Raw genomic sequence first — 14,895 nt, forward strand, 5'->3', positions numbered from 1 at the left:
CAATAGCTACATTCCATGTTCAAGGACACTTCGCATTGGCGGTCAAGAGTCATTTGCTAGATGGCATTTTGTGAGCTGTTCAGGAGAAAAGTGTAAATATTGTCATTGTTGAACTTGGAGAATGTGTCTGCTACACTTCAGTTTCCTATAGTTCATAAAAAGTTCATAAAAAGTTACATCTGCACAGACCTTAAAAGGGCACTGGGTAATTGTTAACCAAGGTGAAACCTTAGAATACAATTTTGAATCAAAAGGTTGACGTATCTCTGTGACTAACACATTCACAACAGTGCGGCAATAAAACGTGTCAAGGTGAAAGAAAACCTGCTCACAAATAGTACAGCTAAGCAGGGCGAGGTCGAAAGGCATTACCCTGAAGCGCCTGTAATGAATATAATAAAACTCATGTGTAGCTCATATATTTAAAAAAACAAAACAAAGAAAGACACTTGTCCATTTTTACCTGTTTTAATTAACCCCGATTACAATTTAATTACAAATGAGGGGGAAAAATACAAGAGAAACAGAAGGTATACATGTTGCCTCATGGTATGGAGTCCTCTCTGTTTGAGTGTTAAGTAACCACTGAAAGGAGTGTGAAAGGAGAGTGAAGAGTGAAAGGAGAGTGAAAACGACACCATTCAAATAATACAATGTCAAAGCAATAGAATGTATTTCTTACCGAGCCCCCCCCCAAAAAAAAATAATCTATATACACAAAGACCCAAAAAGATATTTCAAAACAAAGGTAATGTGATAGGATTATGTGAGCTCCTCTTTTCCATGTGTCCATAATTACAAATACAACTAGCTCAGTTGAAGTTAAAACCACTATTTTAGTTCAGCTAATAGTAAGATGGAGGAGTTGTCGTTGTCTGGAAAATACATACTGAAAATATAAAATACAAAACGCGAGGGATTCAAATAGCCATGGAAAAGAGGTAGGCCCAGAGGGGTACAAAATAATCAAATAGTAAATAACGTTAATAATAATAATAACAATGACAGTAAATAATCATTTGGGACAAATAACAAACAGCAACGACGAGGGAAAAGTGGGTACATTTTTAGATGATTTTCTTTTGAAGCTGTCAGTTACAATGCAAGGCAGGACAAAAGACGTACTGGGTGGCTACGGCAACACCAACATCTGCATACAGACACCCACTTACACCATACTAGTGCTATGAACAAACTCTTGAGCGAGTCTTTTTTTTGGGCCCGGCTCTTGTTGAGTTACAAAGGCTGGAGGGACCTAGACGGCACCCGCAGAGCGTCTTCTCAGATTACGGGAAGTCCCTCTCTGAGGTTTTGTGATGTCATATCCTGCATGGGCGAGGGTTGTTTCTTTGGTTAAGAGTCTTCCAACCCAGAGACTAGTACGGGGGTGGGGGATCATGTCGCTAGTGATGTCACCTTCCTTTTACTCTAGGTTAACCCACATTACAGACCTCTCAGCAGACCAGGTCTACCTCAAACATGTACATATTCAGGTGGCGGAGTGTTACTGATGCATTCTCCTAGTATAGTTCATGGTCCAAGACAAAGGCCAAGTCCAGACAAACAGTGGGTTCAATAGACAACAAAGGTGCCCTGTCCTTGTGTTTCCAGGAGAGTTTGGGTTGCTGAGAGGGGGTGGGATCCTGGTCGTAAAGTTGGGGTTCGGGGGGGGGGGGGGGGGGGGGGGGGCAGAAAACGGGGGGGCCAGAAAACGTGACCCCAAAATCTTAAAACGTTTCCACGATGCAACATTTCTCCATTATTTGTTCATTTACTGGTCGCTTTTCACCCACCAATCAGAACACTTATTTTTACATTATAAATATTAAATGTGTTCCGATTCCTCTTGCACATGATCCCTTTCCAATTCAGCTCCACTGTCAAGAGAGGCAAGGTGAGAAGAGGCTCCCTCATATATATATATACACATGTCCGACAGAGTTATCATTAAAAATAGCATTTCCTGATTCATATCAAATTATAATTTTTTGAATTATAACATTTGTATTTAATATATTCAAATAAAATATGTGTAGTATTGGTTTTAGTTATTCAGATTCTGTTTCTTGGTATAAAAAAAAGGCAAAGTGGCAGTCAGTGTATAAGGTCTGTGCCCACACCAACAAATTTCAGTACGGTATGCTTGAGGCTTCTATAGTGTGTGTGTGTGTACATTATTTGGCCAGGGTAATTCACGTATAGTCGCCTGTCAGCTTAAAAAAAAGCACAATCTCAATTTGTCTTGTTTGTTCAAAAAAAATGTGCTGCGTATTTGTGAAATACAGAAAATAAAAAGGAATTTAAAAGTTTAAAATGTCACTAAAAGGCTTTGCATGAGCTCACCTAGGTACTCGCATTCATTTCACTGTATACTTTTTTGGGGGAGTGAGAAAAAAAAAATATTCGTTTCAGTTCAAGAACATTGTATATACAGAGGTACTTCTAACCCTCCGTGCACCGCGTCTTCCCAAATACTGTCCTTTTTTTCTTTTTTGAGGCGCTCTCTATGGGAGAAAGAAGCAGCTCAAACCAGGGGAACGGAGGAGACCTCTAAGATACTCTTTCAACACCATTCCAAGCGAACAAATTACCAATCTCCTCGTTTCACTCCTTATAAGATTGTGCAAAAGTCATGTAGGGTCCCCACATTAATGGCCCCTAACATGTAGGGCCCCCACATGAATGGCCCCTAACATGTAGGGTCCCCACATTAATGGCCCCTAACATGTAGGGTCCCCACATTAATGGGCCCTAACATGTAGGACCCCCACATTAATGGCCCCTAACATGTAGGACCCCCACATTAATGGCCCCTAACATGTAGGGCCCCAACTTGAAGGCTTTTTGCTGCTCCCCTTGTTGGACCCTGCCCAGTACACGAGCTGTCCATTAAGGCTTGGATGCACGCCATTTTGTTTTTTGTCCCTACGCTCAAGTCGGTGGGGGACGATGGTCAAAGAGAGAGCGCTGACTCAGACACAAATTCAGTCCTAAGTCTCTAAGTCAGTCCCTGTGATTAGACAGATATGGACAGGGAAGTCTCTTCGTTATGACTCCTGAGCTCCCTTCCCAGTCAAAGGTGATGGAATAGTTGACAAGAGTTGGTACGAGGCCCCTCGCTTTCCTTTGCTTTGTAAACCATTGTATGTGAAGACAGGCACTTCTGTAATCTCTTTTCAAGTCTGTTGAAGGGGTGGGTGGGTGGGGGGGGGTTCTTTCCCATCTGTGTTGATGCATCCCTGAAAGGCAAAGGAGCTATGGGTGTTACTGGGAGATGTTGAGGCGAGATGGGAGGCACCTAAAGGCAGTGTACAGGTCTAAGGGATAGGCCCAGGGGGTCCTTCGTTTAGAGGGGGTGTCAGTATTAATTTGTGTCTATGACCATCCCTTAGTGTCTATGACCATCCCTTAGTGTCTTAGTCACAGAATGCCGAGCTGTTTGTTAATGTTCTGGGTTTCATGTGTTGCAAATTGGAGTAAAAAGGCTTTTTGCCCAGGCACTTGTTTCTATGTGCATGCTTGGTTATATGAGTGAATGTGTATGTAGGTACGGGCATGTGATTGTGTGTATGCGTGTCCACGGTTTGTGCGTATCCCTGCCTCAGCAAGCTCCATGGCTCTCCAGAGACAGCTGGGCTGTGGCTCTCTGCAACTCGGAGCTGGCCCTGCGCTGGGCCGGAGGGGGAGGAGCGCGCATACTCAGGGACAGGCTTCTCCTTGGCCCCTCCCCATTCTCTGACTCCCTCCTTGCTGGCTCCACCTGTTTCTCTGCCCGCACTTTCTTGTCCTCGGCCTCATCGCGCTCGCCATCGGCCTCCATCTTCTGGTCCTCGCTCCAGCGGCGTTTGAAGCGCAGCTTCAGGGGGATGCAGAGGGTGTCACCAGGGCTGATGGGAGGGCCTTGGCCCGGCTCGCGCTTCAGGGCCAACAGGGAGGGGGTTAGAGGGCCCATGGGAGGGGCGGCGGGGGTTTTGAACACGTCCTCGTCCAGGTCGTCCTCGACGATGGCGCCCAGGTTGCCGTTGGTGATGGCAGTAGGGGCGGTTCCGTTGGTGGGATGAGGGGGGGTGAAGACATCTCCCTCGTCATCATCAAGCAGCTCGTCCTCCTCGCTGATGTCGGTCACCTCCACCTCCTCATCGGACTCAACGTCGGAGACAGGCTCCACCTAGACAATAAGAGACAACAGATGAGTCACTGTTGAGAACATCTCTTTTTACATTAACAAACTGGTGGTTAGTCAGGCTAATCTTGATTCTAGTTAGGGATTGGCTCACCTTGATTTTTGGGCCCACTGAGGAGGAGGAGTTAGAGAGTAGTCCTGAGGCAGCGTAGGAGGAGCCTAGGCTAGAGGAGGAGACCCCGGTAGAGGAGGTGGAGCCGTCCTTCTGTTTACGCCCCAGCGGAGGTGGCTGCAGCTTGAACTTGAAGGGCGAGGGGTGCTGCTCCTCCCCTTGGTGGTGGTGCAACGAATGGGAGTGGGGCATGGGCGGGGCATGGTGGTGGGCTGTCATGGGCTTGTCAGGGGCGGCAGAGGGCCTGTGGGGCTGGGGGACCACGATGTTGGGGTAGTGGAAGAAGGCTCTGGGGCTGAGGTGGTAGTTGTAGACACTCTGGTGGTGGGCCTGCAGGTAGCGCTTCATGTCGTCCGGGTTGAAGGAGAAGTGGGAGCCCAGCATGGGGCTGAGGGAGGGGGACGGGGTGTAGGGCAGGTGGGAGCCAGGGGTCATGGAAAGGGCCGGAGACAGGGTGGAGCCCAGGAGGCCCCCAGGGCCCGGCAGGGGGGACACAGGGAACGGGGACATGGGGTCACCATGGACTCTGTGGCCGGGCGGGGGGCGGCCTAGCCCACCAGGGCCTCCGTAGGCGCGAAACAGCGAGTCGTGGGAGAGGCGGGGGTGGAGGAGGCCGCGGAATGCCCGTTCAGGGCCCGTGCCGCCACGATCTTCACCCCCCACGCCTTCCTCCAGCTCAGAGTTGGTGGAGGTGCCGTCGCTGCAGTCGGAGACAGAGCCGCGGCCCAGGCGGCGGGCCACGCTGCTGAACATGCCCGGGCTGCGCAGGTCCTCACTGGGGGAGAGCACATCGGACGGGGTGGAGGGGGGAAAGCGGAAGTGGCTGCCCCCAGTCGGCACGGGGGGGGCGCTCTGGGGGACTCCCCTACCTGGAGAGACGACGAGTTAGAGGGTAGGAATGAAACTGAGGTAATCAGAGAGTAAAATAAGAGAGAGACGAGGAAAACAGTAGAGGAAAAACAAGTGAGAGGCACTAGGTGACAGAAGGATGAGTGACTGAAAGTGAAACCAAGTAAGAAGAAGCAGGTGAGTGAGAGGAAAAGTCACTGTATACCGAGACCGAGAAACACACGGCTCACACTGGCCACGTGTTACATTCCACTTTCCGATGCTTCCATGCCAAATTGTGGCACACAATAAATTCTTGGCATCCTCGCCCATGCCAAAATTAAATATTGGAAAGTTATTTTTTTGCCATCACAAACATGGATCAGGTTGCTCCATTTCCCTAAAACCGCTGAGTGAGTTAACGTCGGAGAGGCATGGGTGTGTGTGTGTTACTGTTATATCAAAACACATGTCAAAACCCCGGAACCACATCACATATGGAGTATAATAAAAACATCACGCAGCAGTTATGCCACATGGTATCAGGATTCAAGTGTGCCGTATTTACACTGTGGTGGTTGTGATTACCGCCGGAGGGGATTTCAGGATTTCAGAAAACACTTGGTATGAAGCGGATAAACACAGATGCAATCCTCGCTGCACTACATAAACCCGATGGGGATGGATTCGTGTTTTAGCATTTAGCCCGCGCCATTACCAGTCAGTCGGTGTAGCGGTTTCCATTACAAAATGGCGCTCCTATGGGTTAAGCTCTCAGGTCTGTATTAGCGTCGTCTTTAAAACATTTGTAATTGGATAGATGCATACAAATGAAATAAAGAAAATCTCTAAATAACACGAGGACTTTATGGAAATGCTTTCGAAAGAGTGAAGACTTCCAAACGACGGACGCGCACAACGTATTCAGCTATACTGTGCTCAAACTGCTAACAATGTTGATGTCTCGGATCACTCTGTGCCAGTGATAGTCGCTGGTGGATTTTTTAAACCAGACTAGAGACAGAGTACTGACCAGAGCCCATGTCGATGAAGGGGTAGTTGACCAGCACCAGCTTGTTGAAGTTGAACTTGTAGGTAAACCTCTTCCCTTTGGTCTTGTGGAGGATTCTCTTGTTGTAGTAGTATCTGTGTGGGGGGGGGGGGGAGGGGTTTGCATGGTTACTAACCCTTTGTTCAATTTCCATGTTTAGATAAGGATTAAATACATTCAATTACATACTTTCCAGCATTACTGAGTGCAATACACAGAAAACCCCCAAATCACTGTGTAGTTGTTTATCTAAGGGTCTCATTATGTGCCGTAACCAACCATGCCTCAATATGAAACGTAATGAGTAGACAGTGTAGTATACTACGCCTCTCTTGCAAGATGCGTTTTACCTCAATGAGACAAACATTTACAAACGACGGTTAAATAAACACACTGGGAAACTGATTCAGGTCTTGAAGAACTCCTGTTGCACTGAGTGGGAGGAAGTCCTCAGAGACTGAGAGCACTACAGTGGCCGCTGAAGCAAAAGGCAGCTAGTTCTAGCCTTTTCATTGCCGATCCTCTCACTCAGTGGCCGCACTGACTCGATGAATGAAGGGCCTCTTCCCGATTGCTGCGACTCCAAAATTATGACTAGAGTGGGCTCCCACCTACACACTTGCTAAAATGGCAGTGATTAGTGGAGGGCTGACGGGTGCTTGCTTTGATATAGACGATGTGAAGTGGAGACGGGAGGTTTGGACTGGAACATAATGTTCACAGGCGCAGAAAGAGAGGACTTGAACACGTGGGGGAGGGGGGGGGCAGGAAGTACCACGCGAGCGCCAACACAAGCACACACTGTGTGATACGGTGAGTGACTACTGGAGTTGACACACAGAGAGAGAGAGAGAGAGCTAGGCGAAACATGCGGGGACACACAAGCTCACACATGGGCTGCGGTGCTTTGAAGAACATTTGAACTCACTTCAAACAAAGCACAAAGGGCTAACGTTACTACTGCCGGAATGCCACAGCTTTAAAGCACCACATTTTGAACACTAACGGAGCTCGTCCCCCCCGAATCAAAGCCTGAACCCTAATGAGGAAAGAACATTGCAGTCTTTCAATTACTTCAGAATGGAAAACTATTTTCATTGAAGAGTTTTACGACGGAACAATAGTACCAGAGGTTAGGGTCCGCCCGGTCGAGGAGACTAGTTTACTATAGAAACAAACCCACAAGGCGCAGATGGGATGGAGGAGGACTGGCAGAGAAAGCAGCAGTGACGAGTCATTGGTAGGATGAGCACTAGCTGACCCACACCAACCTACGACTTGAAGGTGATGCTGACAAGCTGGTATGTGTCCAGCGCTGGCTGCTAAGTGTGTGTGTGTGTGTTGTGTGATAGCCAGAGATGTGAGTACAGACAGAGGACTAAATAAAAGCTCTCCTCTTCCCACGTGCTCTGCAGGTGTGTGGGTTTCTAAAAAGACAAACGTTATCTAAATGAGCGGTCACATTAAAACGAGGGACCTTGACGTATGTCGGAGAACAACAAGCCGCGCTCCCGCTTGCTCCTGCGCTCTCCTCCCACTCTCATTGAAAGAGTAACGAGGAGGGAGCCACTCCAGAGCTCTCATTATTCCGGCCCAACTTAAATCAGCTAAAAGCGCTCTTCAAATGGAGAGATATTAGTTGAGTTGGGTGTGTTAGAGCAGAAGCAGAAGTTTAAGCACACTGCAGCCCTGAATACAGATTTCCCCCACTCCTGGTCTAAGAACAAAATACCATTCAACCTGTATTTACACAGGTTTCTCACACTGAAATAAAATCTATTTTGCAAGAGAGATTTGTTCACTTCCTTCCATCCTACAATACCCAGAACCCCTACGTCGTAGTGACAGTTGTTCCCGTTTCTTACCGAAGCGCCCTGCTCAGCTTGTCGTAGTTCATCTGAGGTTTGCACTTGCGGGCGCCCCACAGTCGGGCCACCTCTTCGGGGTCCTTGATGACAAACTCTCCGTAGTCGCCCTGCCAGGCGATGACTTCATGGTACTCCTCCTTCCGCAGCAGCTCCAGGATGAAGCACCACAGCTGGATCTGTCGCGAGCCGGGGCTCGACTCGGGCTTGTAGGCCCAGTCGGGGAAGGCGAACCCTGTTGACGGGGAGAAGGGGTTAGATGGAGGTGTAGTGCTCATATGCTGGGGGTGGTGGAACATGGGGCTGAGAAAAGCAGAGGCAACAGGGAAAAGGCAGGTAGTGGAGAGTCGACAAAGGGTTGAAGAATGGGCCAAAAAAAAATATCATTGAATTGTGTTTGATTCCCATGTGGCGGGTCACAAGAAGATTACTGACGTCACTTTGGATAAAAGGGTCTTACAGAGCTGTGCTGGGATCAGTGTATAACAGCAAAGGAGGTTGGTTTTTGGGGTAAACTTGTTTTGAGTTTGAAATCAAAGCTGTACAGGGATTGGGCCTGGCGCTTTCATATCAGTTTCGTCGTATATCAGCCTTGAGTACAAAGACAAAATAAAAGATAGAACGAGCATTAGACACAGAACATGTGAGAACAGTGAGAGTGAATATGTGTTTTAGCGAGGTAGGTTGTCCTTAAAGACTCAACACCACTTCAAAGCAAGGCCAGGCAGACTAGCAGAGACATAACCACACACACACCTCCTTAGGACTAAATGTGCTCTAGCAACCAGGCCGAGAAAATCTCTCATAGAAACATATGGGCACAATACAACACATAAAACGCCATACGGAATGCATACCAGAGATATTTATGGTTGTCATAGGAAAACATTACGACATATCTAAAACACTAGAGTAAACACTTAGATAAAAACACACAAGAACACAGTCCGCAATGCAGACATTGTCCCAATGTTGGGCCAAAGTCCACATTTGTCACTATACATCTTCATTCCAGTTCAAATGCTGCTGCACCAGAATGACTGTGATGCCCATTGTCACTAAACCTCTTTGTAAGCCGACACGTTGAAATCATGAAGGTAGATTCGATTTTGCAAGTCACCCAGTTAAAAGCCTATGACACGTGACTCATTCCGAGCAATCAGATAGGCTAAACCATTGAACTACTTCAATTGTCTCGTCTGAAATGACTAAACAATGAATGGTTCTGATGGCCATCCGATGCTTCACAGCCCATAAAGCATACGCATATCATTCCCACATCGTAGACGATAGGGCCCAGATCAATGGCGCCACTTCAGCATCTGTACCACTTGGGCAGATGCTGGGAAGCTGGTGCCAACGCACATGTAAAGTCCAGCAGGAACAGAGAACATGAAAGCAAGTGAGCAAATTGAACAAACACACATGTACAGAAAAGGTAAAAGTGGGCGCAGAGTGCTCACACACGAATAGCAGCAATGCCCACTGAGCGTGCGTCAGTGCTGACTCATGGCCTGTTCTTGTTTGTCATTCAGCTTTCACATGGAGTACGCCTTTCCCCTCCGCGCTGCCATCCCTTTCTTTTCTTCGCTCCCTCTGACACCATCGCCTAGCAACAGGCTATTTTAGCTCTATAAATAAACACACCGAACAAAAAAACTGTAATTCAATTAAAAAGGTTCCAAATTTTTTTTTTCAGAAAGTGGGGGGGGGGGGGGGGCGAGGTAAGAGAGAAATTGGGCGAGAGGGGCCAGGGAAGAGGCGTCAAAGGATAAAAAGAGAACATCTTGTCATCTGTGGTTTCACTGATGAAAGTTCACTGTTCCGCTGTCCATTAGCCGGCTGCCTTGGGAAAACGACACAGACATCCACCGGTGTCCGTCACATACAACAAATCTCCAACACTCACAATGCTGCTCCTATCTAGACAGAGGAGTGCAAAAAAAAGAGAGAAGAAAACAAACACACAGCTATTACAAGCCTGTTTTCTGCTCTGTTGCGCTAACTACAAGTGGTCCTGGTGGGACTGCTGCTGGTCCTGCGGGTGACAGTAACTATGATAGGAATAACACACAGATAAACACGCTCATAGCGCAGCACCATAATAACACACGCGTGTGGTGTGCTGATACCTGGGACGAGAGTCAGGTCGTTGGCCATAATGACCCAACGAACATCAAGCGTGTGAGGTCAGTAAGAAGGCACAGTTGCCCAACCATTCTCCCTGGGTCTTTAAGGGAAAGAACGGAAGGAGTAGTGACAGAAAGTGTATTTTTACGACAACCACCAGAGAGCCTATTATTCGAGGAACCTGAATTTCCCTTCCAGCAGAACACACAGGATCTTCACACGAGAACCATTTTCATACAAGGCTTTCAATACAGCTAATTTTATTAAAAAACGTCCCTCTGATGTCATGTGTTTATAATAGTAGGTTTAATAACAGGTGTGCATTGTACGCCAACTGCTCTGAGACCAGGGGCTCCGTCTCTTTCTCACCCTGTTCCCGCCATCAATTCCCCCTTTTCCCTCCCTTCCTCCTATTCTTTCCTGGCTCTATATTTAACTTCAGGAAAAAGGTTGGCTGGCCTCCGTTTGCTAGTGATGGCTGTCTGGCCACAGAGATGGGTAGGTGAGGGCACGGGGGTGAATGGACTTGTTCTCCATGTGAGTAGAGCGTAGTCACTGGACTACACTCCACTGACTTTCAACAGGGACATGCCATGGTGCACTGTTATTGCGAGAGGGCGAACACTGTCAAAAAAACAAGAAAGCAAGCACAAAAAGCTGCTTCATGCTAATAAGTGGATGCTAACATTGACTCATGCTCACATAAGGGCTAACCGTTCCCGATCCTAAAGACATGGCCATCAACACCAACTCGTGATTTTATTTAACTAGGCAAGTCAGTCAAGAACAAATTCTTATTTACAATGACGGCCTGCCCCCGGCCAAACCCAGACGATGCTGGGCCAATTGTGTGATACAGCCTAGAATCGAACCAGGGTCTGTAGTGACGCCTTAGATGCAGTGCCTTAGACCACTGCGCCACTCAGGAGCCCTAAAGCCAGATAGGTCCAAGTATTAAAAGTGAGAGAAGGGGGTGACTTAATAAAAACAGGAATGAGACAGAAGAAAAGTAAATTAACATGTAGGAGAGAGAGGGGTGGGGGGGTGGGGTATAAGGAGATGAGAAGAGTAAAGAAACTCTTGATATGCGATTGTCATCTTCACGTCAACAATCGTCAATGTCGAAGCTGCAGAGATGAAAGCAAGTTAGAATGCAACGGTGGTCGGACCGTTGTGGGGCCGGACTGCGACGGTGTAATGGATCCCGAGGTGCGCCGGGGCCAACTGTGCCCAGACAGAAACCAGACGCGTCTCGGGGAGTTCCGTGCAGTGCAAGCTGTGATTAAAAATCAGCCCTAGATGGTTAGACAGAGTGCGTGTTTGCGTCAATTTCCCTGCTATGTGAGGACTGTCGAGTATGAGTGCAGGTCTCGCCTCGTGCGGGGAGGACTCGGAGCCAGTGTTTATGAGCACGCCTGTGCAGGCTCTGCTCAGTCTCCACCCTCAGCAATAGATCCCTGGGACAGACGTCCTAAATACTAGTCTTGGAGACCTGAGGTTAGGAAATGGAGTTGTGTTGATCTCCATAATAACTTGATTTGTGCGTATATTATTAGCAACTAAAACAGAACTCATAATTCACTATAAAAGTATTTGGTAAACCTCAACCAATTTGAAGATCTGAGTAGGAATTGTTTGACCAGGCTTGACCCTTAACACTGGAACCGCTAAAACAGTCATTTGGACTGCTCACAAATAGAAATAAAATAAAGGGTTTTTAAAGTATAACTGCCATTTTTAAAGGCATGCCCCACTCTGTCCTCGACTTTTCCTAAGATAAGTCTATATAACACACCATTGTTAGAATCGTAATATCACAAACATAATTGAAGGTAACCAGTTTTAGGAGGGAATGTCATTTTGTGAATGGTTTTCCCTTTGTCCCTCCTTTACCCGACAGTAGGGCCAGCTCCTCTCCTCCCGAGAGTAGGGCCCGCTCCTCTCCTCCCGACAGTAGGGCCCGCTCCTCTCCTCCCGACAGTAGGGCCCGCTCCTCTCCTCCCGACAGTAGGGCCCGCTCCTCTCCTCCCGACAGTAGGGCCCGCTCCTCTCCTCCCGACAGTAGGGCCCGCTCCGCTCCTCCCGACAGTAGGGCCCGCTCCGCTCCTCCCGACAGTAGGGCCCGCTCCGCTCCTCCCGACAGTAGGGCCCGCTCCTCTCCTCCCGACAGTAGGGCCCGCTCCTCTCCTCCCGACAGTAGGGCCCGCTCCTCTCCTCCCGACAGTAGGGCCCGCTCCTCTCCTCCCGACAGTAGGGCCCGCTCCTCTCCTCCCGACAGTAGGGCCCGCTCCTCTCCTCCCGACAGTAGGGCCCGCTCCTCTCCTCCCGACAGTAGGGCCCGCTCCTCTCCTCCCGACAGTAGGGCCCGCTCCTCTCCTCCCGACAGTAGGGCCCGCTCCTCTCCTCCCGACAGTAGGGCCCGCTCCTCTCCTCCCGACAGTAGGGCCCGCTCCTCTCCTCCCGACAGTAGGGCCCGCTCCTCTCCTCCCGACAGTAGGGCCCGCTCCTCTCCTCCCGACAGTAGGGCCCGCTCCTCTCCTCCCGACAGTAGGGCCCGCTCCGCTCCTCCCGACAGTAGGGCCCGCTCCGCTCCTCCCGACAGTAGGGCCCGCTCCGCTCCTCCCGACAGTAGGGCCCGCTCCGCTCCTCCCGACAGTAGGGCCCGCTCCGCTCCTCCCGACAGTAGGGCCCGCTCCTCTCCTCCCGACAGTAGGGCCCGCTCCTCTCCTCCCGACAGTAGGGCCCGCTCCTCTCCTCCCGACAGTAGGGCCCGCTCCTCTCCTCCCGACAGTAGGGCCCGCTCCTCTCCTCCCGACAGTAGGGCCCGCTCCTCTCCTCCCGACAGTAGGGCCTGCTCCTCTCCTCCCGACAGTAGGGCCTGCTCCTCTCCTTCCGACAGTAGGGCCTGCTCCTCTCTTCCCGACAGTAGGGCCTGCTCCTCTCTTCCCGACAGTAGGGCCTGCTCCTCTCCTCCCGAGAGTTGAAGATGCCGTGCCGAGCTGATAATCACCCTGATAGTGGTCTAAAACCTGAACTACACCGAAAATGATTTCACAACAGATTAAATAATTGAAGTATGATGAATGAGAAAGGAGGAGAATGGGTGAGTTGATGAGCGAGGGCAAGCGAACGACATAATTATGTAGTCACCAAATTGTGAATGAGCAGGGCGGGCCATTCTGTTGAATCGGTCTACCTCAAAATGGTATGCACCCGTTATCAGTCCACCGAATCTAAGCCGTTTTAAAATCGGTCTATTCGGAGTACACAGTGAGAGCGTGAGTAATGTACAAATGGCAAGAAGACCAAGACGAATGGATGCAACATGCTGCATTAGGGTTGCTAGAAAATCTCAATGTAAACACTCAGATGGTAGGAAAGAAATGAATCATGACACCTGATGATTTGTCTTCTTATTCTCAGCCTGAACCGACACCTCCCGAGGCCTAAGCTCCCCAAAATGTAAAAAATAGCCAGAACGGTACACGTGCCCGCACCACCACCAAATGAAAACACAGAGACAGGAGAGAGGAAGGGACGGCACTGTTTGGATAGAACCCGCCGGTGACAATGCTATGGCCCAATTGACAGCACAACATGTAATTGAGAGGGTAGGCGCTACATCTTAAGGGAAAAAAACTAACATCCGTAAAGCGCTCACCAGCTTTTGTTGTTTATGTGACAACTGTCAACTGATGCCATTGTGTGAAGATGCTCCAATTGGCTGAAAAACATTGAAAAGTTCACTGTTGTGATAGACACATTCATTAGAAATGCCAGTATTGCTTTTGTGCGGATTTGCACGATTTACCGAGCACACTTGGCGCTTATCATGATGTTTAGGCTACTGAGGTCATCATTTGACCAGGCGTCTTAGCGGTATGGAGCCTTTTTTTGTTATCGTAAATAAAAATAAATAAAAACTGTTACCGCGTTCCAACACATATGCTTTCCGTTTCATAGTTGTAACAAAGGCATTCCAAGAATAAAATCGATTGAACACTGGGGTGTCACCCGATGCCGAGCAGTTCTAGTGTTGAGGGAATGGTAGAATAGCAACACAAAAAGAACACTTAGAGAGGTATTTGCACACGCTTAATCTAAGCCTCATCATCCCAACGATGAACCATGTGACTTCGTAGAGAGGAGAGCCAGTGACCTGGAGGTCCTGGAAGCGATCAGAGGGGACATGGAGGATTGTCGGCTGGGTAAGCCTGGCTCAGTGCAGGCTTTTTCCACCATGCTCTGGGCTTGTACTAAGAGGGTCATTTGCAAGACCAAATCAGGTCCGGCCCAAGTGAGAGGACGACCGTGTATTTGTCTAAATCCCCACTACCTCGAGAATCAAATCAAATGTTATTTGTTACATGCGCCGAAAACAACAGGTGTAGTAGACCTTACCGTGAAATGCTTACTTACAAACCCCTTAACTATTTTTTTGTTCTTAAAACCGCATTGTTGGTTGAGAAAATATTTTCTAAAACTAAAGTTAAACATTTTTTTTTAAATTTTAAAATGTAAGTAACAATAAAGAGGCTATATACAGGGGGTACCGGTATCGAGTCAATGTGCAGTGGTACAGGTTAGTCGAGGTAATATGTACATGTCAGTAGGGGTAAAGTGACTATGTATAGATAAACAGTGAGTAGCAACAGAGTAAAAAAAAAAAAAAAGGGGCAAATAGTCCAGGTGGCCATTTGATGAATTGTTCAGCAGTCTTATGGCT

General features: G+C 48.6%; 1 protein-coding gene across 1 annotated transcript in view; it reads right to left on the bottom strand.

Moving 5' to 3' along the window:
* Window positions 1-452: 452 nt before the first annotated feature.
* The window catches only part of LOC109903624 (ETS domain-containing transcription factor ERF), a 28,856-nt gene continuing 14,413 nt past the window's right edge, over window positions 453-14,895 (bottom strand). Inside the window, exons 2-5 of the mRNA XM_020500445.2 lie at window positions 8,040-8,274; window positions 6,157-6,269; window positions 4,278-5,164; window positions 453-4,168 (exon numbers count right to left, since the gene is read on the bottom strand). Of these exons, the coding sequence (XP_020356034.2) occupies window positions 3,602-4,168; window positions 4,278-5,164; window positions 6,157-6,269; window positions 8,040-8,274 (1,802 nt within the window). The 3' untranslated portion in view covers window positions 453-3,601. The remainder of the gene's footprint in view (window positions 4,169-4,277; window positions 5,165-6,156; window positions 6,270-8,039; window positions 8,275-14,895) is intronic.

The sequence above is a fragment of the Oncorhynchus kisutch genome, linkage group LG14 (genome assembly GCF_002021735.2).
Source record: "Oncorhynchus kisutch isolate 150728-3 linkage group LG14, Okis_V2, whole genome shotgun sequence".
In the NCBI taxonomy this organism is placed as follows: domain Eukaryota; kingdom Metazoa; phylum Chordata; class Actinopteri; order Salmoniformes; family Salmonidae; genus Oncorhynchus; species Oncorhynchus kisutch.